Source organism: Tenebrio molitor, chromosome 1 (genome assembly GCF_963966145.1).
Source record: "Tenebrio molitor chromosome 1, icTenMoli1.1, whole genome shotgun sequence".
Lineage (NCBI taxonomy): Eukaryota > Metazoa > Arthropoda > Insecta > Coleoptera > Tenebrionidae > Tenebrio > Tenebrio molitor.
Genome location: NC_091046.1, coordinates 2,737,094 through 2,762,074, shown reverse-complemented (window position 1 = coordinate 2,762,074; position 24,981 = coordinate 2,737,094). Strand labels below are relative to the sequence as shown.

Genomic DNA, 24,981 nt, shown 5'->3' with positions numbered 1-24,981 from the left:
CTGTGATTATTTACTGTCAAACTGGCAGATCGTTTAACATTTTTTACGTTTTTATCTGGTTATTAATCTAGAAGTAAAGAAGATTGTGGATTATGGGATTGTGGACCGGCAGGTGATGTATAGGGCCAATGCAGTATCGTGTACGCTTTTTCAAAATTAAAGTACCTTCGTGAGGAATACACAATTTCGGTCGAGAGAAGATAGTGTAGAAAACTTCAAAATTGAAAATGTAATGTTAGTTATAAAACACAAATTTATTGATGTAAAGAACAGGCTCACCAAAAATACGATAAAGCCACGAGGGCACACAATGATATTATCTGGCTTGGGACGAGCCGCTCAGATTCTTTGTCGGTTGACATTTCCATCCCAGGATCGGTGGGAGCGGGATTGTGTTTTCCGCACAAAAAAGTGTATTTATCGTTGCATGTCGTGTTGAGGGGACACTTAGTGCAGGGTTCCCCTTCCACAAAAATATGGGCGCCTTGCACATTCGCATTTGATCCACCGGGACGCGCTTTATAATTGCATATCAGTGCGTATTTGTAAACACCGACCACTGTAACCGTATTCTCCGGATTCCATATTCGTGCACATCCCACGCGGTACATACTCGCCCACACGACCTGTGTAAAATGACCAATAACACGACCAGCTGGGGTCGCTAATCCCTTGAACGGTTCAACCAATGAATCTGCACTGTCTACAAATTCCACTTCGTTGTACCTAAAATCTCGTCAAATTAATAAATAAATATATTCCAATTGCAAATAACACAATTCGTGTGCCATCCACCCGTCTACTTACCAGTTCTGCATGCCCTGCATGTGGTAATTCGGCGTATTTGAAATTGATCCTGCTAAGTTCTGTCCAACACTTGTTTTATCATGCGTGGCCTTGCAGTCGTCATGACCCGACACAAAGTGCCCTCCGTAGCATTTGGCGATGTGTTCGAGCTCTAAGTCGTAGTTGAGGACCATCATGTTGCTAGCTTTCTTTCCGGCCGTCTTTGGTTCTTCGCCAGATGCGAATTTATTTCTTAGTTCGTTGTGCTTATCGAGGATATCTTGACGGAATTGTACCAAGTCGTCCGATATGTAAGTACGTGGTGGTGTCATCTTGCAATCGCATGCCGAATGTTTCCCGGTGTTGCAGTTAAGACTGCAATAGTCGAATTTTGTAAAATCGAATTTTTCTTCTGGATCCTTCTCGAGCATGACCACAGTAGTCGTCTCAGCCTGTGGTTCTTCCTGAGATGCACAGACACTCAGCAACATCACAAACACAACTGCCCTTTTTAACATTTTTTTTATACAACTGACATTAAAAGTGACGTTTTTAGTGGAAGCTAATTTGATTAAAAATTGCTCTTTATAACTTTAAAGTTTGTCAAAGCAACAATATTTTGAAAGTATAAAAAATTATGTTTACAACGTTGCTATGATACACAGATGATTCATAGCTCTCCTAGATGAATTTCGGTGCTTCTAGATGAGAAGCGTATCAATTTGGGAACAGATTTATATTTATCTTCTTGCAATAGTAATTCCAAATTCCAAATTTCAAATAACTCTGATCGCACCTACAATTATTGAGACACTCGGTCCTGTATCCTGCATCCTTTTTTGTTCTTGAGTCAGAAACTTGGTCCTTAACTCTTCCATCCTTGGGGTCCTAAAACATAACGGAAATGGTATTACAGAACCGTAGTTAAGCGATTCGCCTTTCTGAGGGCTTTAAGCGGCACAGTATATCAATACTTAACCTTAAGTACCATTTTCGGGCGTTTGTGTCTGTGGAGGGCATCTTCATAGTAGTCTAAAGCTAAGCGAACCAGCAGATTTGGGTGCTTTTTTGCCTTGGCAAAAGTCTTAACTGCGATTTCCCTCATGACCTCTTTCAGCGTTTCTCTTCGCAGCGTTCACGACTGTCCTGCAAAGTGTGAACCACTTCTCCAAAGTGGCAACTGCGTGACGATTTCGGCACTGGAGTGCCTGACTAGAACGTCCGCGTAAAGAGGCGTTGTGGTGGCGGCGTCATGTCGTAGCGTCGGTACATCTGCTGTAAAAATGGAGAACAGAAACTGTGACAGGAGCGAACTTTGGGGGACTAAAAGTCCTGTTTTCAGTTAAAAACAAACGAGAAAAAGTCTATTACAGTTGCGGAAACAGAATTTCGTTTTTCTGTCACTTCAACAAAGTCTCTGTAAACCACCTTTTACTGTCATAATGACTGACATTCAAAATTTAAACTTTTCTGTCAGTCGCGCAGTCATTTTTGAATTTTGAGTTAACTGCAAGGTTGTCGGTTTAACTTTATAAACTTTGGAATTATAAGAAATGTTAAAAAGAGCTGTTGTGTTTGTGATGTTGTTGAGTGGCTGTGCATCTCAGGAAGAATCACAGGCTGAGACGACTACTGTGGTTATGCTCGAGAAAGATCCCGAAGGACAATTCAATTTTACAGAGTTCGACTATTGCAGCATTAAATGCAAAGTCAAAGGCGAGGAACATTCGGCATGCGATTGTAAGATGAGAGGACAACGTACTCTGGTATTGGACGACTTGGTACAATTCCGTCAAGATGTCCTCGATAAGCACAACGAATTAAGAAATCTATTCGCATCTGGCCAAGAAACAAACAAACACCTTAACAGAAAGACAGCTAGCAACATGATGGTCCTCAACTATGACTTAGAGCTCGAACACATCGCCAAATGCTATGGAGGGTACTTTGTGACGGGTCATGACAAGTGCAGGATGACGCATGATGAAATAATAGTTGGACAGAACCTAGCAGGATATAATGCAAAAGAGCTGAACTACCACATGATAGGCATAGAGAAATGGTATGTAGAGGAGTGAAGGGCACACCAATCGTGTTATTTGAAATGTATTTTGTAACAAATTATTAAGACTGAACGAGATTTTAGGTACAACGAAGTACGATTCATCAACAGTCCACGTTATTTTTTTGGTGCGTTCGATAGAAAATCCCCCCCAACTGGCAAAATTACCCATTTTACACTGTTCGTGTGGTGGAGTATCAGCCGCGTGGGATGTGCAAGAATATGGAATCCGGGGAATAAGATCCTTCATAATAAATATGTGATAATATGCAATTATAGAGCAGCTGCCGGTCTAGCACCTGGGAATATGGTAAAAGGACATATTTTTGACGTAGGACCTCCGTGCACCAAGTGTCCCCTCAACACGACATGCAACGTGAAATATAATTCTTTGTGTGTGAACGATTAATCACTGTTGGGTGGTGATATTAGCCGTTCAAATGATATAGTCGTCTTTGTATAACTACTTAAAAACTTTATTGTATGACAAAATGTTGATGTACAAGTGTTAAGTACCAAGGATAGTGGTAGACTCTGGTTTTTACCGCTATATCTCGACTTAAATAAGGGTGGGTGATTTCACCCCTCTCACAAAGAAAGTAGGCAGGACTACCTGCTACAGTACCTCTTTCTAACAATAACGTTCAAAATTGCATTATTTTGTACATATACCGCCCCCCTTGAAGGCACGGACTTCAAAAATATTGGAATTAGCAAAGATCGAACATGGTTATTAGAAAAAGGATTGTTACATAATAAACATGACAAAAAACATTAAAAAATACAAACATTGAAGTTAATTGTAAAAAAAGGGTTAATGCATAATTATAACAAATATTTACACGATACAAACATAGTCTATTCATTCGCTGGCAGAACGCACACCTTTCGCGTGGCTCTTTTGAAGATGCCTTTGACAGTCTTTACGGACACTACGCGCACAACACCGTCACTTCCGGGATGAAGTTCTACGATGCGTCCCAATTTCCATTGTAGTGGCGGCGTGTTGTCCTCAACTAGAATCACCATGGAACCAACTTCCAAGGCGGGGGTGGACGGTCTGGAACCGGAACCACGGAGCTGCTTGGAACGATTGATGTTTTGAACAAGGTACTCCCTTTGCCAGCGGTGCCAAAAGTGCTGCCTCATCTGTTCCACTCTTTGCCATTGCGTCAATCGGTTGATCCTCGTCGTCGTAAGATCTCTTTCGCTTATAGAAGTTAATGGCTCTCCGATGAGGAAGTGACCAGGGGTTATGGGATTAAGGTCATTAGGATCGTTACTCAAGGGACACAAAGGTCTGGAGTTTAGGACTGCTTCAATTCTTGTTAACAGGGTATACAATTCTTCGTAGGAAAGCACGACTTCTCCAATTGTTCTCTTTAAATGACCTTTAATGGATTTTACGTTTATTTCCCAAATACCGCCCATGTGCGGGGATCTGGGGGGAATGAAATGCCACGAGATACCCTTATTAGCCAGATTTTCTGTAATTTGACTAAATGAAGCTGACTTTAGAAATGTTCTTAGTTCCAGTAATTCTCTATTGGCGCCAACGAAATTTGTAGCATTGTCCGAATAAAGATGGTACACATGACCACGTCTTGATATGAAGCGTTTTAGCGCATTCAAAAAGGTTTGAGTCGTTAAGTCACCAACTAGTTCTAAATGAACGGCTTTAGTTGAAAAACAGACAAAGACGCAAATATATGCCTTCACAGTACGCTTACTGCGACCACGACATTCCTTGATGTAAATAGGCCCGGCATAATCTACGCCACTGATTGAAAATGGTCTGGTTGGTTCGACACGGGATTTGGGCAAATTACCCATAATAGGATACATAACGCTTGGTTTGACTTTAAAACATTGCAAACACTGGTGCAAAATCTTGCGTACCACACTGCGTGGAGAAATTATCCAAAAATTTTGACGTAACGCGGCTAAAGTTCCCTGAACACCAGCGTGCAGTTGCTCAATGTGCACGTGTTTGACTAATGCCTTAATCAAATGGTGATCGTTTGGTAGCACGATGGGATGTTTGACATCGTAAGTTAAGGATGAGTTTTGCAACCTACCTCCCGCGCGAATTAAATTATCATTCTTGTCGAGAAAAATATTTAAGCACAGTAAACGTGATTTCTTGTTAATCGGTTTGTTTTGTTTAAGGCAAGCTAATTCATCGTTGAATGCAACTTCTTGAATTAAACGCATGATGGCCTTCATGGAATCTTTTAATTCTTCACATGTTAAAGAACTAGAGATTTGCCTTTGGTTTGGCTTCCTACAATTGTTGATGAACCGTAATACCCATGACATTACGCGTTCAGTTTTTTTGTAATTTGAAAATTTTGTAAGAAGCGGTAGTTGTCTTTCGCGAGAATGAATATTGGTCAGAGTGACAGTTCGCCGTTCTGGAATTTCAATATCCGAAAGATTTACGTTAGATACGGGCCAAGTGTCGTTGTTTTCTGACAGCCAATCAGGACCGTTCCACCACAGTTTATTAGTTTTGAGTTGACCAGGTAAAGCACCTCGGCTTAGTACATCCGCAGGGTTACTTTCGCTTTTGACATGATACCAATCTTTCGCATCCGTTAGCGTTTGAATTTCGGAAACTCGATTTCCTACAAATGTTTGTAAGTTTGAAGATGTAGCGTTTATCCATGCCAGAACGACTGTGGAATCTGTCCAGAGAAATTGCTGATCAATTTTGACATTTATCGTTCGTAAAACTGTATTAAATAATCGCGACAACGTTAAGGCGGCACACAGCTCCAAGCGTGGTAACGTAACAGCGCGAAGAGGAGCCACACGAGATTTAGCGCAAATTAAGTGAACTTGATGATTGCCACTATGATCAGTTGTTCTTAGATAGACAGCAGCGCCATATGCGATTTGTGATGCGTCACCAAAACCATGTAGTTGCACCTGTACGGGGCTTGATTTTATTATGTTTCTGGGAATTTCGATTTCGTTTAAGTGAGCGAGTTCTTGCAAGATCTTAACCCATGCACAATAAATAGTTTCAGGTAATAGATCGTCCCATCCAATTTTCAAACTCCAGCATTGTTGAAGGATTATTTTTGCTTTTACTACTACTGGCGCCACAAGACCCAATGGATCGAATACCTGGGCAGTTTTAGACAGGATTTCGCGTTTTGTTAGTCTTTTCGGAATGTCGCACTGTTTTACCTGATAGCGTAACGAATCGTGATTAGGATTCCAAAAAAGCCCTAACGTTTTAGTGTAAGCATCCTCATCGAAACTGACGTTGAGATTAGGCTCGTGACTATCTGGAATTAATGCAGGATGATTGGCGGCCCATTTACGTAATAAGAAACCACCATGAGCTAAAATTTGAATTATTTGATCTCGTAAAGTGATTAGGTTTTCAAGTGAGTCTCCTCCCGTCAGAAGATCGTCTACGTAAAAATCCTGTTGAATTGCTTTAGCGGCTTCCGGGTACTGATTTACGTTTTGAAGAGCTAGTTCTTTAAGACATCTTGTTGCTAGAAAACTGGCCGGTTTTGTACCGTAGGTTAGAGTGGTTAATCTATACGTTTTTAGCGGATCTTCGGTGTTCTCGCGCCAAACAATTCGTTGATAGTCACTGTGATCGGGATGTATTTCTATCATACGGTACATTTTAGCTATGTCCCCGTTTACGACGTATTTAAAAGTTCTGAATCTCAACAAAATTGCAAAAAGCTCTGGCTGGATTGTAGGTCCTGCCATAAGATTGTCATTTAGACTTAATGCATCAGCTGAGCGAAATGACGCGTTAAAAACAACTCTTAACTTGGTCGATGTAGAATCCTTGAGTACCGCGTGATGGGGCAAATATGTACAGTTCGGTTTATTTAATTCGCAACCCGGAACTTCCTCCATGTGACCCAAAGAGATGTAATCCCGCATGAATTGCACATAATCTGATTTTAGTGTAGGCCTTTTGTTTAGGTTTCGTTCCAGATTGTTAAAAAACTTTACAGCACTATCGCGGTTTGACTTGAGAATTGGAGGATCATTTTTTAATGGCAGTTTAACAAGAAACTTTCCGTTTGTTTGTCTGCACGTATTTTGAATAAAATGTTGCTCGCACATAATCTCTTCATTTGAAAAGCATTTTTGTTCGGAAGGGCTGCTGCATTGTTCTAGTTCGAAGAATTTCTGCACCTGGTTCTCTAAAATGTCGGTTACCGACGTTAGAGAAAGCGAGCAGGTGCTTGAGCTATTGTTATTGTTCATATTTAGTGACCCACCCGCAATGAAACCTAAATGGGTATTTTGCAGCATTAGTTTGTTATGGTTCTTCAGTGTTATTTCCTTGCGGTCTTGACATAAAAGGTTCCAAAACAAATCAGCCCCGATAAGTAAGTCTACTGGTGCAGTTTCTAAGAATTTCGGATCGGCTAGCTGTAATTCCTTTGGAATATTTATTGCAGACATGTTTATGGTCACCAGGGGAAGATTTTCGGTTATTTTTTCCAGAACAAAACAACTTAAGTTCGCCGAAAACTTATTGTACTGAGACTTGATGTTTACCTGGACGGCCTGTTTGATGTTCGTCGAAATTTGACCAATTCCGCCAACGGTTATATTTACGGCTTTCTGCTGTAGACGTAATTTTTTGGAAAATGATGACGTAATATAACTGTTCATGGACCCTGCATCCAGGAGAGCTCTACATTTATGTGACTTATTATTACGATCTTCTATGAGAACGATCGCGGTTGATAACAAAATAATTGATGATTGGGACCTCATAGAATGAGCGTTTAAACTTTCTACCTGTGCTGGTGTTTCATTGGTTTGCGTGATTTGTCTTTCTTTGTGAAGCAGCGTATTGTGGCTTTGATTGCATTTACGGCATTTGAATTTGGACTGACAGTTGTTAACAAAATGATTGGTTCTTAGACAATTAAGACATAACTTCAGGTTTCGAGCTTGAGCGTTTCTTTCCTCTACATTTAATTTTGTAAATTCATTGCACTGAAAGATTGTATGATCGTCATTTTTACAAAATGTACAATGTAGTTTGTTTGTGGCAACATAAGATGTAGTGCTTCGTTTTTGTGACATATTGTTTTTTGCATTATTGTGATTCGGATTGACGTTCGATTTGGGGTGCAATAGATTTAAGGATTCCAACAACTGACATTTCTTTTCTAAAAATTCGATCGTTTGACCGTAAGTTGGAACCTCGTCGGTTAATGTAGCCTGCCATTCTCTTGCAAGATTGTCGTCTAATTTGTCCACAATTATTACGACTAGAAGAGCGTGCCAAGTATCAATCGGTACTTCTAGCTGTCTTAACGCGGCAACATTTGAATTCAACGTATCTAAAAAACACCTAAGTGACGAATGCGAGGCTTTAATTACTTGGGGTGCCTTTGTGATGGCTATTATGTGATCGTGAACGATCAGCCGTTTGTTGCAGAACCGTTTCTTTAAGATATCCCACGCTACATTATAATTTTCTGATGACACCGTTAATGACTCGACTGCTCGCAAAGCTTCACCAGATAAACATGATCGCAAATATTGGAAACGTTGACAGTTGTTTAGCATGTTGTTTTCGTCTTCAATAATGGATTTAAATGAATTTTGAAATGACAACCATTCCTTATAGCAACCAGTGAAAGATTTTAAATTTAAAGTTGGCAGATTCAATTTGATTGATTGATCACGATTAGAGCAATGTGAATTAGCGCTGGAACAACTACCGTTAGGATTCGCTGTGGCCGCAGTGTGCGGTGGAGGCGTCGTTTGTCTAATTTTTGTTTGAATTGATGATAATACATCGAGATACTTTAAATCAATTTCGTCGCGGTCCTGAGTCTGTGTCTCAATCGCCTCTGATGAAAGATCGAGTGATTCAATTTCAGTCTGTACCTCGTCATATTCTTTGAATATTTGTTCGATGAATGTTTTTCTAGTTTCTAGTGGAGACACATCATTATCATTTGATTGAAAATTAGACACAAAGTTCTGAATACGCGTAATTCTAGCTTTTAATGAGGTTCTTTTCCTTTTTAGAGCCTCTAATTTGGCAATTGATTCATCTAATAAGGATGTCTCGGGCATAATGATTGATTTGATTTACGTGGTCGAGATGAAAATTTGCGAAATTAGGAACAATAGAAAAAGTCGTACGTAGTAATGCAGTTTGGAAGGGAAATTGAAAGGATTGAGAGCCACTAACCTTTGTTGATGTCTTGAGTGATGATCGCTTCGCTGCTACCCAATTCGGTGACTATTCGTGCTGCCCTTTTGCCCTTGCTGAAGGTGACGAAATCGTTGCTGCCCTCTGGGTGTCGAAACTGTTTCTTGAATTGTTGTTGTATTACACTTGTTATTACACTAGACGACCGTCGTGTGATATGGATTTAATCATCCGGCTCGAAGGACCAAAATTATGAACGATTAATCACTGTTGGGTGGTGATATTAGCCGTTCAAATGATATAGTCGTCTTTGTATAACTACTTAAAAACTTTATTGTATGACAAAATGTTGATGTACAAGTGTTAAGTACCAAGGATAGTGGTAGACTCTGGTTTTTACCGCTATATCTCGACTTAAATAAGGGTGGGTGATTTCACCCCTCTCACAAAGAAAGTAGGCAGGACTACCTGCTACAGTACCTCTTTCTAACAATAACGTTCAAAATTGCATTATTTTGTACAGTGTGGAAAACACTATCCCGCTCCCAGCGATCCCATAGACCCACTGTCAACCGGCAAAGGATCTGAGCGGCTCATCCCAAGTCAGATAATACCATTGTGGGCCCTCGTGGCTTCATTGTATTTTTGCTGAGCCCGTTGTTTACATCAATAAATATCTTATTTACAGTGTAATTTTGAAAATCTCTTGACTATCTTCACCTCTGCCTCTGCCCTCCCTGGCTTCCTTCCTTCCATGGTCGTCGCACTCTTCTAGGACGTGCTGGGCAGTGTCCTGTGCACCTGCGGAGCAGATACACTCACCTGTGCTTTCGGACAGATGGAACCGCCGGAAGTACCCCCTGAACGGGCCGTGACCACAGCTTTATGGTCCTATTCGAGTTGCCACCTCGCCATGGATGCCTTTGTCGCTTCCTTCTTGAGCATCCCCTCGGTGATGGGGGCCCGCTCTTCTGGAAACTCCTCTGGTTTTTCTCTGGCCCTCTTTCCGATCTTGTCCGCCTCGGCGATTCCCCTGTTTTGGTCACCGCCGAGCCTTCATTCTCGATCCTTGTCAGCTCCTTGTGGGCTCCGGTGAATCCTTGTGGATGGCAAGAGCTCCTGGAGCCTCCTGGTGGTCAGAGAACTGACGTGGCAGTGGCTGCGGTGGTTCTCGTAGCTGCACTCTTACTTTATTATTTATAGAACAAGGTAGATTGCAAACGAAAATGAAATGGATCAATGAGACTCATGAGAATGCATAGCAACGTAGTAAACTTAATTTTTATATTTTCAAAACGTCGCTTTATTTTTACAAAATACAAAGTTATAAAAAATGTTGACAAGGACACTTGTGTTGTTTATGTTGTTGAATGTCTGTGCATCTCAGGAAGAACTAGAGATGATTACTACGATCATGCCCGCGCAGGATCCCGAAGGACAATTTTATGATTTTACAAAATTCGACTGTTGCAATCTTAAAGCACCTAAGTGCAAAGGCGAGAAACATTCGGCGTGCGATTGCAAGATGAGAGGACAACGTACTGAAGTACTGGACAACTTGATGCAATTCCGCCAAGAGGTCCTCGATAAGCACAACGAATTGAGAAATTTATTCGCATCTGGCAAAGAAACACACAAATACATGTTCGGAAAGACAGCTAGTAACATGATGGTCTTAAACTACGACTTAGAGCTCGAATACATTGCCAGATGCTACGGAGGGTACTTTGTGAAGGCTCATGACAACTGCAGGGTCACGCATGAGAAAACAAGTGTTGGACAGAACGTTGCAGGAGTAAGTGCACAGCATGACGATAATCACCTGACGAGCATGGAGAGGTGGTAAGTAGATGTGGAGAGCACACGAATCGTCTTGTTTGCAACTGAAATGTATTTTGTTTTAGGTACAACGAAGTGCAACTCGTCGACGCTCCAGAATATCTTTATGAAAAATGGGTTCATAAAAACCCACCAGGTGGACACATTGGCCATCTTACACTGTTCGTGTGGTGGAGTGTCCGCCGCGTAGAATGTGCAAGAATATGGAATCCGGTGAATACGGTCAACTGGTACAAATAATATGCGATTATAAAGCGGCTCCCGGTCTAGTACCTGGGAATAGGAAAGGTCAATATATTTTTGACTTATGAACTCCGTGCACTAAGTGTCCCTTTAACTGGACATGCAACGTGAAATATACTTCTTTGTGTGGAAAACACTATCCCCCTCCCAGCGATCCTGTGAAGACTGTGAACCCATCGTCGATCTCAAAGGACAAGCGGCTTCTCGCAACCCAGATAATGTCGTTGTGTGTCCTCGTGGCTTTATCGCATTTTTACTGAGCCTGTTCTTTACATCAATAAATTTCTGTTTTCTAACTGACATTACATTTTCAATTTGGAAGTTTTCTTCAGTTTTGCAAAATCGAATTTTTCTTCGGAACATTTCGCGGTCATAACTAGTACTAATCATGTCCGACTCCGGCACTTCCTGACATGCACAGACACTTAATATCACAAATACAATTAGACTTCTTAACATTGTTATGACATTAAAGTTTGTAATGTTAAACTGACAACATTTCAAAACTGTAAAAATTATATTTACTGCGTTGCTATGGTATTGTGGGGTTCAGAAGACAGCTCCACCACGACCGGAGCGGACCTGGGTAACTAGGAGAACGAAGTTTGGTAACGGCAAAAAAGTAACAACTCTCAGCAGGCTCCAGGGTTGAGAGAAAAAATCGTGTGTCGCTTCGTAAATGAATTTTCATTTTCTGCATTCTACAATAAGAAATGCTAAGGTAAAATAAACAACTTTCTGCAAGATGTCTCCGATATCCAAAACCCCAAATCTCAAAACTGGTGGTGAAGTTACGTCTTCCATACCATCGTCCAACATTTCCACAAAAACGCAAACAATAACCTTCAGGTAGCTCGGTGGCCGCATGGCTGTCGGAGCAGTGCTCCGAGGTCGCGGTCCCGGCGCTAGTGGGTTCGAATCCCACCGAAGGGGGAGGATTTTTTCGAAGGAAGGAACCTCCGCCGGGCCATGGATGTGTGTGTATGTCTATCAGGGGCTGACGGCAGGGTGGTGGAAGGAAGAGCGACACTCTTCCGACACCACCGAGAGGTCAGCAGGGTTCGAATCCCAGGCCGGATGGGCCTCCCATGGATGTTGTGTGTTGTTGTATTCGTGTTGTGTCGTCCAGAAAAAGGAGAAGAGAGAGGGTGGGCGTGGGTAGCCGGGGAAAGTACCCCGGAGCCCCGCCGCACCGCATAAAAAAGGAAAAATGAGAAAAACAAGCCGACCGCAAAAGGTACCTGATAGGCCAAGTGGTGAAAGGGGAAAGGATAAAAAAAAAACCTTCATTCCGAAATGGTCCAAGAGCGAGTCGACTCTTGTGTGATTACTTTTCCCTCCATATGTGTCGCACTCCAGAGGACGCTTCTAAGAAGATGGGCGAAAGCGGGAATGTACTTCGTAGCTGAAGGCCATCGCGTTTTTGATTCCGGTACGGTCTTGGTCCCTTGCAGGAATTCTCTCCAAGAATTGTGTCCATCGAGAGCTTCCTGAATAGGCCTTTCTCTAACGCTGAGGAAGCACTGGCATTAACTCATTTCCCGGGGTCGGTGATAACTGCTCGATGACCAATAAAGGCAAGTGGGATAAAGAATCACGTGGCAGCAAGAAAAATGACCTTAACACCTCGCCACAAGGAAGTCAGAGTTAGTTTTGCTCTGCAACACTTGCCAGAGGATGATGCCTTCTGGAGTCGAGTAGTTTTCTCAGACGAAAAAACGTTTCAATCGTGCCCCAATGGCCGAATAAGAGTATATCGACCCAGGAATACGAGGTACGAAGAACGTTATGTTGATGCTACCTGCTACCCATTGTAGTGGTCGTTTTTCGGTAAATATGTGGGCCAGGATTTCGGTGGAGAGTCCGGAGGTAATCTTACATGTGGAGGAGAGGTTAACCAGTGCCGTTTATATTAGGATTCTTGAAAACGTGCTGCTGCCTTCTGTGGAACCACATTTTCCCAATAATAATTTTATTTTTCAACATGACAATTGCTCAATCCACACAGCACATAGGGTAGCAGCATGGGTTCAAGATCGTAATATAAACGTCCTTGAGTGGCCAAGCCGCAGTCCGGATCTAAATCCAACCGAGAATATGTGGGGATTATTAGTAAAAAAATTAAAAGCTCAGCGGAGAATATTTCGAAACAGGGAAGAACTTTAGATTGCGATTACCGAAGCATGGATAGTATTACCCCCGAATTATCACCGAAATCTGTGTCTGTCCATGAGGAATAAATTGCTCTTGGCTGTACAACAAAATGGAGCAAGGATCAAATATTGACTTCTTCAGTTTTATTTTGTAATTTTTTTTTTATTTTAAACTTTTAATTTTAAGTTTAATAAAATAACTAAAAGCACGTTAAGTTATTTATTTTATAATTCAGATTTTAGAAACGAGGCTCCGAGGAAGCATCGACAATTGAAGGGACAAGTAGATGAAAGTGTTATATTACAAATACCGTGAGATCATTTAAATTTATAATTAAAATTTCGAATTTTGAAGCGACACTTTGACAAACCAAATCAAGATGTCAACGGTGTTACCAATATAATTTTAAAGTCATAGTCTGCTCTAATTATAAATTTAAATGATCTCACGGTACTTGGTTTGACAAACGCTTACATTATTTGTTAATAAATATTTATTCACACGTCTAAACTTTGTCGTCGTACATGAGGATCTCGTACGAGGTGGTTACTTCTTGCTCTGTACCGTTGTTGATGAAGAAGAGGTAGGCTTCTTCGATAGAGAAGGTATTGATTTTACCGATATTGATGTCACCTTGGTAATTTATCCTTCCGATGCTCGTGTAGCCCCAATCGTCTTCGTGTCCTCCTACGACTGCTTCTTTGTCAATCAGGTCCGAGTGAATGTTGCTGGGATCAGACGACATCCAGTAGACATTCTGTTGAAGACCACAGAGGATCTGAAAGAAACATCAATTGTCATGGGGCACTCCAACCAAGAAGTAGGTACTTCGTTACCTTGATGTATTTGTCAATTTTTTCAACTCCGTGAATGGGGGCAAAGACTTCTCGGACTCCAGGAGTTATCTGGACTACCACTAAGCCCATGTTTCTGACGTAAGCCTGACCGATGTAGATACCTGTGCCGTTGGAATCTTTTCCTCCCACAATGGCATCTTCGGGTACTTCTCCGGTGTACTCTCGCCAGCCGTAGCCTAAATCTGTTGTTAGTTGGTTGTTAATGTGCATTCCATTCACTTACTTGTAAAAGAATAAGATGTTTGACAGGTGAACAAAACAAAAATTGCAACACAAATTGCTCTCGCCATATTGCCAAAGTTGGAGGAACGTTTTGATTGTTAATGAGAGAAATTGCCTTTTATATACAGGGTGTCCCAGAACTCGCGGATCAAATTTACAGTGCGTTTTCCTTGGTGATAACTGAAAGCAATAGCGTTTAAAAAAAAGGACAGGGTATAATCGATTTTTTGTAATGAATAATTCAAGTTGACCAATCAGAAGGACGCTGTTAATTTGAATTTCACGTAAATTTAACCAAAGGTTTGAATTGCCTAGCAACATAATTCTAGTAAGAATGGTATGGAATTTCAAGTAAATGTTTGGGCAACTGTGAAGATTTTGACAACGTCAAGTTATAATTTGATTCGAAATTGTCAAACTTCGTATCGTAACATATACAGCGTGTCCCAGAATTGGCGCCATACCGATGAATAGCAGAATCGTGATCACTAAAGAAATTCAAATTTGCAAAAAAAAATGTTCAGGCTTCAAGCATTAGAGAGCTAGGAATTGTTTAAGTTGACCAATGAGGAAGCATTTTTCCTAAAAGACTACAACAATTTCCAAAGCGTGCCATGTAAAATCATGGTGATTTTGAATGAATTATTTTGACACTGACGTTTTTTCATAATTTTGTCAGTCATGTCATTTTCTAATGCAGCAACTGCTGCTCGTGAGTTTGCCATTCGTTTTCCAGATCGACGTCATCTCGACAATCATGTCATATTAAAACTACTCAATCGAATTAGAGAAACGGGTAGTGTAATGCCAGTAAAAAAAGGTGTAGCTAGAGCTCCACGTCAGGCACGTGAAGTAGAAGTGGAAGAAGCAGTTCTTGAACTGCTGTGGATGATGACCCAAGAAGAAGTGTTCGTGTAATTGCGCGTATGGTTGGTTCTTCTAAATCCACTACACATGGCATTATTCAAGAGCAGCAGTTACATCCTTCTCAATATCAATATACGAGAGTTCAGCAGCTTCAAGAAGCAGACTATCATAGAAGAATAGGATTTTGCCGATGATTGTTGCAGCAAAATGAATCCAAACTTCGCTCGGAATATTCTTTTTACCGAGGAATGCTCATTTTCAAGAGAAGGGATGTATAACACTCACAACTGGCACTTATGGGCGGATGAAAATCCAAATATTATTGGAGTTAGAGGTTTTCAAGAAAAATTTAGTACTAATGTGTGGGCTGGAATAATTGATGATCGCTTGGTAATACTAATAACTTTAGTGATTTCACTTTAATCTAAGATTTGTAATGTTTGTATTTTTAGATAGGACCTTTTCGTCTTCCTCGACGTCTAAATGGTGAAGATTATTCAGATTTTCTTGAAAACAATCTTCCGGAATTATTAGAAGACATCGATTTAAACTCGAGGAGACAAATATGGTTTCAGCATGACGGTGTCCCTCCCCAAAATTCAAGGTTAACCCAGCAAGTACTGAATACATGGTATCCGCATAGCTGGATCAGTCGAGGAATGGATTTTTTTCTGTGGAATCAATTTATAAAGACTATATACACCGTGAGCCAGTGGACACTTTGGAAGAATTGAAAAACAGACTGCAGGAGTCTATTGCGGCTCTGATATCTGAGATGTTACGAAATGTTCAAAATAACTTGCTGCGATGAGCAACTCTGTGTATGAAGTGGGTGGAAGGCAGTTTGAACATCTTATGTGAAATTAATTGTTATTAAATACGATGGTTTCTAATAAACGTTTTTATAGTTTTTTTTTTGTGATCATGGAATTTCTTTAAAATAACCACCTATCTATGACATTTAGAAACGTCAGTATTGTCAAAAAAAATCATTCAAACTTCGTTAACACTTGGATTTAGATTTTTTACATGGCTCACTTTCAACGACCTAAAGTTCAATTTGAAAAATTGTCTCCTCATTGGTCAATTTTAATAGTCTCTAACTCTTAAAGCCTTGAAGCCTGGACATTTTTTTTTACAAATATGAGTTTCTTTAACGATTCTGTATCTGTCATACAAGGGTATGGCGCCAATTCTGGGACACGCTGTATACAGCTGCAGAGTATGCCGAAATGCTCATAATTTATGGAGAGTGCCGGCGCAATGCACGTGAGGATGCAAGGGAATATACAATACGTTTTCCACGACGTTTGCCATATCCAAATTATAACGTATTTCTATGGTTGGTGTACCGTGCTCGAGACACTGGGTCCTTGGTGCCTACCTGACAAGAAATTGGTGGTCCCCCGTGAGAAGTTAGAACGCCAGAGACTGAAGATGCTGTTCTTCAGTCCTTTGATGACGACGGTAGAAGAAGTATATTTGAAAAACTATATTTACCGCGAACCTATCAATATTTTAGAAGAACTAAATAACCAAATTCACGAAACACTGGCTACTGTTATTCCTAATGTGCTTAGACTGGCAAGGGAAAATTTAATGAAACGAGCTCGCCTATTCCTTCAGATGAAAGGTGGTCAATTTGAACACATGTTATAAATTATTCTTTTTATTTTGCATGTTTCTTATTTCATTTGTTGCATTCTACATCGTTTAGTTATAAAATTTGATCTTAAATTTTTACTAATAATGATGCTAAAATAAATAGGTTAGTTCAATCCAGTTTTGTCTTCTTTCTTTCAGAACTGCCACTATGCTTGATTTGTTGCTCAAAACCTACGTGTAACTCCAGCTTTTTTAGCAATGTCAAGAATGTTCCTAAAAGTCTTTTCTTTCATTTCGACGATGACGAGTCCCGCTCGTGTAGCTGCGCTAATACGTTGCAGATGCAGAGTGTATGCACAGGAGTCAGGATAAATTTCTTGTGATTCCGATTCACTTCACAGGCCCTGCATATTTCACTTTTTACTAAGATTTTTAAGGTAGTACTTAATATGTATTACTCACTTGACGCTACGTCGCCATTTTACCTTCCATCAACAAAGGTTCAATTCATCAAATCCCTCCCGTCAATTTCCCATACCCCTCAAGGTTACAATTGCTCTGGAAATTTTCGCTCATAACAAACCATATTTCATTCATTGTCGGAAGAAGAAACTTCTTGCGTTCCCTGATTTAGATTCTATACAATTATTCACCTGCCTTTGGCGCAATTATCCCATTTTTGGTTATTTCAAAAGTAGATGTCACTTTTGACGTCTGTTTCGACAAGTTGACCAGATAAATATTGAAAATAATTTTATTATTCATCGAATTATACGTTGCTTGGCAATTGAGGGAAGGTACTCAATTTTCTCATAAAGCTGTTGCACCCTGAATATTTTTCTAAACGTTTTTTACCTTCATTACCATCAAGGAATATACAGTTTCAATTTGATCCGCGAGTTCTGGGACACCCTGTATGTTTCGATAAAGGAAAAAAAATTGGAAAATTCCATTTTGTATTCCAGGTGTGTGTGATAATGTGTTCCCAATTTTTATCTTTATTATCTGATTTTTCTAAGAATGACAATGATCAAGTGCGTAATTCCAAAAAAACATGTTTTTAATTAATGAAAATAAATAACGGGTGACTATTAAAATTTTCACTTGGAGTTGGCTTTGAACCAGTTTTTATTTTTTCTGTTACTTTAGACACACGCAAGAACGAACGACAAATGTCAGTCAGTACAATTGAAACATAACCAAATTAAGAGAAAAAACATTTTATTGACATGTCGAACTTATCAGTGTCTAAGGTGCAACGGATAACAAAGAATGATCCATAGCCAACCCTAAGTGAAAATTTTAATAGTCACCCGTTAAATAATTATTTATTTATTTTCATTATTAACCTAGGTGAACAATGAACAGCCGTCATCTAGCAACGAAAGATTTTCGTTGATTTCATTGGTTAACGTAGACGATTTTCATAGCAACCGTTGAAAAATGAGAACTCGGATCGTCTCACCGGACAAAATAATTTTTTTGCCTTATCTTCAATAGCTAACGATAGTCAACTTTTTTTTTTTAATGGACACATGTAGTTTTTTTGCTAGTCTGGTAGGGTTTTTTTTTTCTAAATCTAATGATGTATTAAAAGTTATAATTTGGTCGATAGCTCACTGAAAAAATTGTGAAATTTTCATGTGTGTTGTGAAAAACAATCGGAATACAAATATGTAGCAACAAATGTCAAGTGTCAGTTTGAAAATTTTCACGTGCAATCTTGGAGTGCTTTCTTATTGTTTTCTTGGAAAACATGAATAATAATAAAAATAATCATCACGAGAACAATAGATTAACTGTAAGGTCGTACGGCTTGATTTCGATTTTTTATTACATTCAACGTGAACTTCAAACATATCGGTGAGATAATTATTATTATTATTAACCATGTTTTCCAAGAAAATAATAATAAAACACTTCAAAATCGCACGTGAAAATTTTCAAACTGACACTTGACATTTGTTGCTATTTGTATTCCGATTGTTTTTCACGGCACCCTTGAAAATTTCATAATAAGCTGAACCGCAATTAGATAGACATAGAGGATTCTCTCAATAATATAATTGATATTTCAAGAAAAATCATTAACCAATCATCAACAATTATTCAGAATGAATCAGCCTCGGATTTGGCAGCAGGCTCGTCTGGGTCAAACGCGGTGTCAAGTATAGAAATCAACCATCAGGACATAAATTTGCCCGTTCATCGTCGATTTGGTATAAATTTTAGTAATGTACATAATTGTAAGTTTTATATTACAGACACCAAAGAGAAAGAATAATAGAATGTTAATGTATTTACAAATAATACCGGGTGATTTTAAATGATTGTGACTTTTTTTCTTAAGTTGGGAACATTTTTCATAAATTATTTTGGCAAACTTGATACTTTAATCAACACATTGGCGTAAAGTCCATTCAAAAATCAAAAAACCACCAACGTCGCATTTTCCTCGATAATTACTATCGGCAACGCTGTCTAGTGTAAAATTTGGTGAGACTTGTAATTTTGAGGTTAAATGTTTATTAAGTGTCTTGTTTTTCTGGGCGTGTTTAAGTAAAAATAATAACAATCAATAAATAAATGAAACGTGCTGCTAATAAAACAATATGAACGAAATTCAAAGCAATTGAATTTTATTTTGAATCAAATAAATAAATGTCGTAATTTATAGCTACCAACATAGTATGAAAAAATATCTACCTAGGGTTTTTTAAATTTTACCAACCTAACGCAACAGGTGGTGGTTTTTTGATTTTTGAATGGACTTTACGTACGTCATTTTATGTATTAATAAATTGTGTCAAATAGGCAAGGACGCCTATGTTTATGTCAACTATCACATTAAAAAGCAGAATAACCAACAATAATATTACCAACCTATGAAAAAAAGTTACATTCATTTAAAATCACCCGGTAAAATATGTTTGTTCTCCATTGAAATTTTTTTTAATCCACTAGTGAATTAATAGTTATTTAAGATATAAGTGCAAAAAGTTATTCTTTATTGCACGAACGGGTTTAAAATACGACCGAGGTACGAGGGAGTATTTTAAAAGATGTGAGTGCAACAAAGGAACTTTTTACACGTATGTCTTACAACATTTTATCTACGATCGTGAGATCATCACACCGGTTTCAACATAAATTTGTATAAAATAATTATCATTGGTTCAATATTTCATGAATAACCAAAATCGTTTGAGAACCACGTCGCTTAGCAACCTAAACAATGTTTCCAACAAATTCGATTGTTGTATTCTGACAGTTCTATGCCATAAAAGCGAGAAATCGTGCTCTAAAACTTTTAGAGAACGATTCCGTCAGTTTCTCTAAACGTCAACTTTGACAACGATTTTTAGTGCAAAAAGTGCCTACTTTTTACACGATCGTAGATAAAAAAAATTTAATTCACTAGTGAATCAAATCCATAAAATTTCACTAGTGAATCATTGCCTACTTATGACGGTTGTTGTGGAGTTAATAAAGTCACATTAAACTGTCAAAATTGAATAAAATGTTATAATTTGTTAGTATTGTGGATTGATCTGTACTTTGAATTTTTTGATATTTGCGTACCAAAATGCAACCTATTGGGTCGTTCTGTCTTGACGTAAATAGGATTAAATTTGGTTTCGTCTATAATGAAGACATTCCTGATTTTGTGTTGATGCTAAACCTCTAAGAACTAGATAGGTACAGTTAATTTCAAAATTATCGAGTACACCTCAAAAATCAAGAAGTCGATTTATTATAATGTTTTCCACATGTAAAGATGCCTTTTTGAAATTTTGCGTCATATTTTTTATACAGGTTAGGTAAGTTTGACAACATAAAACGTCGCTGATATTTTAGAACACCATAATATTGTCTGTTTTATCCTCTGCACGGTGCTCTTCGCGATGTTATAATACTGACCACCCTTCTTCTAATTTTGAAAAAATGAGTACTTTCACGTTTTCGGTAAGATTAGGCATTTTGTTTGTCAAAATTGAGATTGATCATTGACAAATAATGTAAGTACATTTCACACTATAGAAAATTAAGTGTACTCTATAACAGCCCTTTCACAATGGCGTTAACGTTACGTCGATGTTAAAACGTTAATGTTAGCGTTAGATCAAATTACATGTATTTCAGTACTTTTTATAAATTATTTCCGTTGGCTAATGTTAGAATGTAACGTTAAGAATCCAGAACATTTCTAGAACTAACGTTAACGCTAACAATACCGTGGAACATTAATTTTCATCATAACGTCATTGTGAACCGTCCACAATGAAATACATGTAATTTTGAATTTCTAGATCTAATGTTAACATTAACGTTTTAACATCGACGTAACGTTAACGCCTTTACTTTGAAATTAACTGTACTGTTACTACTACCTAGCTACTATATAGTTCTCCCAGAGCTGCAGCGATTTTATGGCAGGGTAATAGTAATTATTACGCCTGTTGAGATGCCGATAAACGACATAAACAGACCCCTGTCAATCATCATTTTCGTTCTATACCTATCAGTTTACAGGGTAGTACTTGGACGAATTTACGATTAGGGGTTGTACTTGCGGTTTAAACCTATTGTCGGTGTTGTTAACGTTTAGACAATGGTACCCTGCCATAAAATCGCTGCAGCTCTGGGAGAACTATACACCACTCGATAGCCTAGGGGCTGCAGCGACTTTCGCAATTTCGACGGCAAAGAATGTACAGCAACGATTACGATTCATCCACGTTCACCATTCGTGAGCCGACATAGGCACATCAAAATTTTTGTGTTTTAATCTATGATTGACTAATCTGTCACTGGTGACATGACAAGACAAAAATAAAAAATGAGGTTAGTTGACCATAAAGCCAGTTTTACATTTATATGTCAAAAGAATAAGAAGTCATTCAAAATTTTTTGTCCGCCATAGTACTTCTTCTACCGTCGTCATCAAAGGACTGAAGAACAGCATCTTCAGTCTCTGGCGTTCTAACTTCTCGCGGGGGAGCACCAATTTTTGCATACGCGAGTTCTGGGACACCTGTATAAAACAGTGCGCGCAGGAACTGTCCGCGAAACACCTGTTTCTTGCACTGGTGCGTGAAGAAAATTATGTTAAGGATTGTAGAAAAATACTTTTCTTTATACCATACTGTTATTAGGATTTATCAGTACTCAATGCTTGATTGATATGATACCTATAACAGACTAGGCCGTTATTCAAAATTATCAGACCGAGGCCGTTATTTTTGCTACCGTTGCTACGGTTACGGCACAGATGACAACTAAATTTAATTTTTGAAGTAAAGAGAAATGTCAGTCTTACAAATAAATCATCGTTAAATGTTAAGTATTATTGGTATAAAGAAAACTATAAAACAACATACGGCCGATATGGATATAACAGACTCGGTTGATTATAAAATCTCGGCTCCGCCTCGATTTTACAATACCTCAACCATGTCTGTTATATAACCCATATCGGCCTAATACCGTTATATACTATATTTCGAGGCTATGAGTACAAAAATGTAATGTCAGTTATAATGATGATTCACTGATATTTCAATGGGGTGAAGATAGTGAAGAAAACGTCAAAATCGAAAATGTATTGTCAGTTATAAAACAGAAATTTATTGATGTAAAGAAGAGCGTCAGCAAAAATAGAATAAAGCCACGAAGGCACACAAAGATATTATTTGGCTTGGGACGAGTCGCTCAGATCCTTTGTCGGTTGACGGTTCCTCCCCACTATCGGTAGGAACGGGTTCGAGCTTTCCACACAATAGCTATTTGTGCAATAAGTTAGGAAAAGTGATTTTTTTCCTTACGAGATGCGGGATTTTTAATCGAGACGAAGTCGAGATTAAAAACGCGTCGAGTAGGGAAAAAACACTTTTCCTACGAATTGCACACATGATTTTTTCTACTGGAGTTTGGAAAATACATAAAATTTGGATATTTTTAATATACTATTAATTATTTCTAAATTAAAAAGCGAAATCAAAATTGTTCTGCTTTCGTTACCATAGAGAAACAATTTATTAATGAAAAATTGTGAAGGCGTTTAAGCTTTTGTCTCAATTAAATACCAGGTTTTACGTTACGTATCCCAGGAGACGACCAAAATTGAACTTTTAGTGTTGAAATATTATTTTTCCAACGTCAAGTCTGAAAATGACATTTCCATCACTCAATTTAGAGATGAAAGTAGGCGTTTGCATCACATGTGAGGAAAGTAAATCACTTCCCTCACTAGTGGGGAAAGTAAAAAAAAAATTTGATCCCCATTTAGGTACTTTCTTTAAAATAACGTTCATACATACATACACATTTATAAGAATTCTTTATTAACAATTAGCACATACAAAGATACTTAACTTTTTTATCAGTATTATAGAAATTAAATGTACAATTTTTTACACGAATTAAAACTCCAAATGTTCCTGATTTTTTTTTTACTAAATAACGTGTCGGTACAGAGCTTGACGTTGACGCCAAACTAGCACTTCTTACTACTTGTCTCCATCTCAGTAACGGATTGTATTCCTTTCCGTAGCGTGCTCGAGATTTTATAGGTAATAATTCCAAAGATACCTAGTTCGCTGCTTCTTTAATTTCTGTATTTGGTAAATTTACAACACTATCTTCTACTTCCATCACTATTTGTTTAGTAAATTCTGATTAATTTTCAAGTTTTGGTAAAAACACGACTTGACATTCATTAATTAAATTTTATTGTTTACTGTGAGCATGGAAACGTGATTTTCAAATTTTACTTCTATGTTGATTTGTATAAAATAATAAATTGATAATACCTATGCAAGATAAACCGAAAGCTCTTGACGTTGGAAAAAATAGTATGTTATATACGTGAGGAAAGGTCCATTGCTAAACTTGAATGATTAGATCAACTCGCTATCGCTCGTGGTCCAATTGTCATTCTCGTTTAGCAATGCATCCCTTTCCTCACTTATATAACAATATACTATTCCGCCCATAGTAGGAAATTTTTCACTTTTCCTAACTCAAATTAGTATTACAATGTTGAAGTTTTCCAAACTCTAGTAGAAAAAGAAGTATATTTATCATTACATTTCGTGTCGTAGGGACATTTACTGCACGGCTCTCCTTCCTCAAAAATGTTTGTGTCCTGTATATTCCCAGCTGTTCCACCGGGACCCGCTTTATAATTGCATATCAGCGCGAATTTGTACGCGCCGGCATAATGCGGATTCTCCGGATTCCATATTCTTGCACATCCCACGCCGATAGCAGTCGCCCACACGACCTGTGTAAAATGGCCAATACCGCCATCTTTGGGGCTGTCCCTAGAGAGCATTGGAGTATACCCTGCGCTATCGATGAATCGCACTTCGTTGTACCTAAAATCTCGTTCAGTCAAAATATAATCAAAAATAATGACAAAGTCAAAAAACGATTCTTACGCCCTCCACCCGTTTACTTACCATCGCTCTATGTTCTCTATGTGAGCATTCGCCGTTTTTAGACCTGTTCCTGCGACGTTTTGTCCAGTATATGCTTTATCATGCGTGTGCCTGCACGTGTCATGACCCTTCTCAAAGTACCCTCCGTAGCATTTGGCGATGTGTTCGAGCTCTGAGTCGTAGTTGAGGACCATCATGTTGCTAGCTGTCTTTCCGTTCAAGTGTTCATTTGGTTCATTGCCGGATGCGAACATATTTCTTAATTCGTTGTGTTTGTCGATGATATCTTGACGGAATTGTATTATATCGTCCAATACGTAAGTACGTGGTGGTCTTATCTTGCAGTCGCACGCCGAATGTTTGTCGCCTTTGTGCATGCAATTTTCATTAATACTACAATAGTCGAATTTTCTAAAATCGAATTTTTCTTGGGAATCCTCAACCATCACCAGAAGAGTCGTGTCAGCCTGTGGTTCTTCCTGTGATGCACAGACACTCAACAACATCACGAACACAACTACCCTTTTTAACATTTTTTTGACTTTAAAGTTTGTAAAGTTAAAGCGACAATATTTCGAAAGTAAAAAAATTATATTTGCTACGTTGCTATGACACATTCTGACGAGTCTCATAGATGAATTTCGTTGCTTCTAGATGAGAAGCATTCCAACCAAATTACTTTCTTGCAATAGTAAAATTTGTAATTCCAAATATGTACGTTGTACCTAAAGTTCTTCT

General features: G+C 38.7%; 2 protein-coding genes and 2 long non-coding RNA genes across 4 annotated transcripts; 1 reads left to right on the top strand and 3 right to left on the bottom strand.

The window, feature by feature from the left end:
- Window positions 1–235: 235 nt before the first annotated feature.
- Window positions 236–24,878, bottom strand: LOC138130418 (venom allergen 5-like). The gene is made up of 2 exons (XM_069046889.1): window positions 24,265–24,878; window positions 236–726 (listed from the first exon to the last, which is right to left on the bottom strand). The coding sequence occupies exons 1-2, from the start codon at window positions 24,873–24,875 to the stop codon at window positions 276–278; spliced, it is 1,062 nt and encodes a 353-aa protein (XP_068902990.1). The 5' UTR covers window positions 24,876–24,878; the 3' UTR covers window positions 236–275.
- LOC138128063 (uncharacterized) lies at window positions 10,089–11,396 on the top strand. Its single transcript, XR_011158514.1, has 2 exons — window positions 10,089–10,856; window positions 10,919–11,396. It is a non-coding gene; the product is annotated as an uncharacterized lncRNA (long non-coding RNA).
- LOC138137399 (uncharacterized) lies at window positions 13,456–14,450 on the bottom strand. Its single transcript, XM_069056756.1, has 3 exons — window positions 14,331–14,450; window positions 14,087–14,283; window positions 13,456–14,028 (listed from the first exon to the last, which is right to left on the bottom strand). Exons 1-3 carry the CDS (start codon window positions 14,395–14,397, stop codon window positions 13,756–13,758), a joined length of 537 nt encoding a protein of 178 aa, XP_068912857.1. The 5' UTR covers window positions 14,398–14,450; the 3' UTR covers window positions 13,456–13,755.
- LOC138122296 (uncharacterized) lies at window positions 16,850–17,613 on the bottom strand. The gene is made up of 2 exons (XR_011156428.1): window positions 17,264–17,613; window positions 16,850–17,205 (listed from the first exon to the last, which is right to left on the bottom strand). It is a non-coding gene; the product is annotated as an uncharacterized lncRNA (long non-coding RNA).
- Window positions 24,879–24,981: the final 103 nt, after the last annotated feature.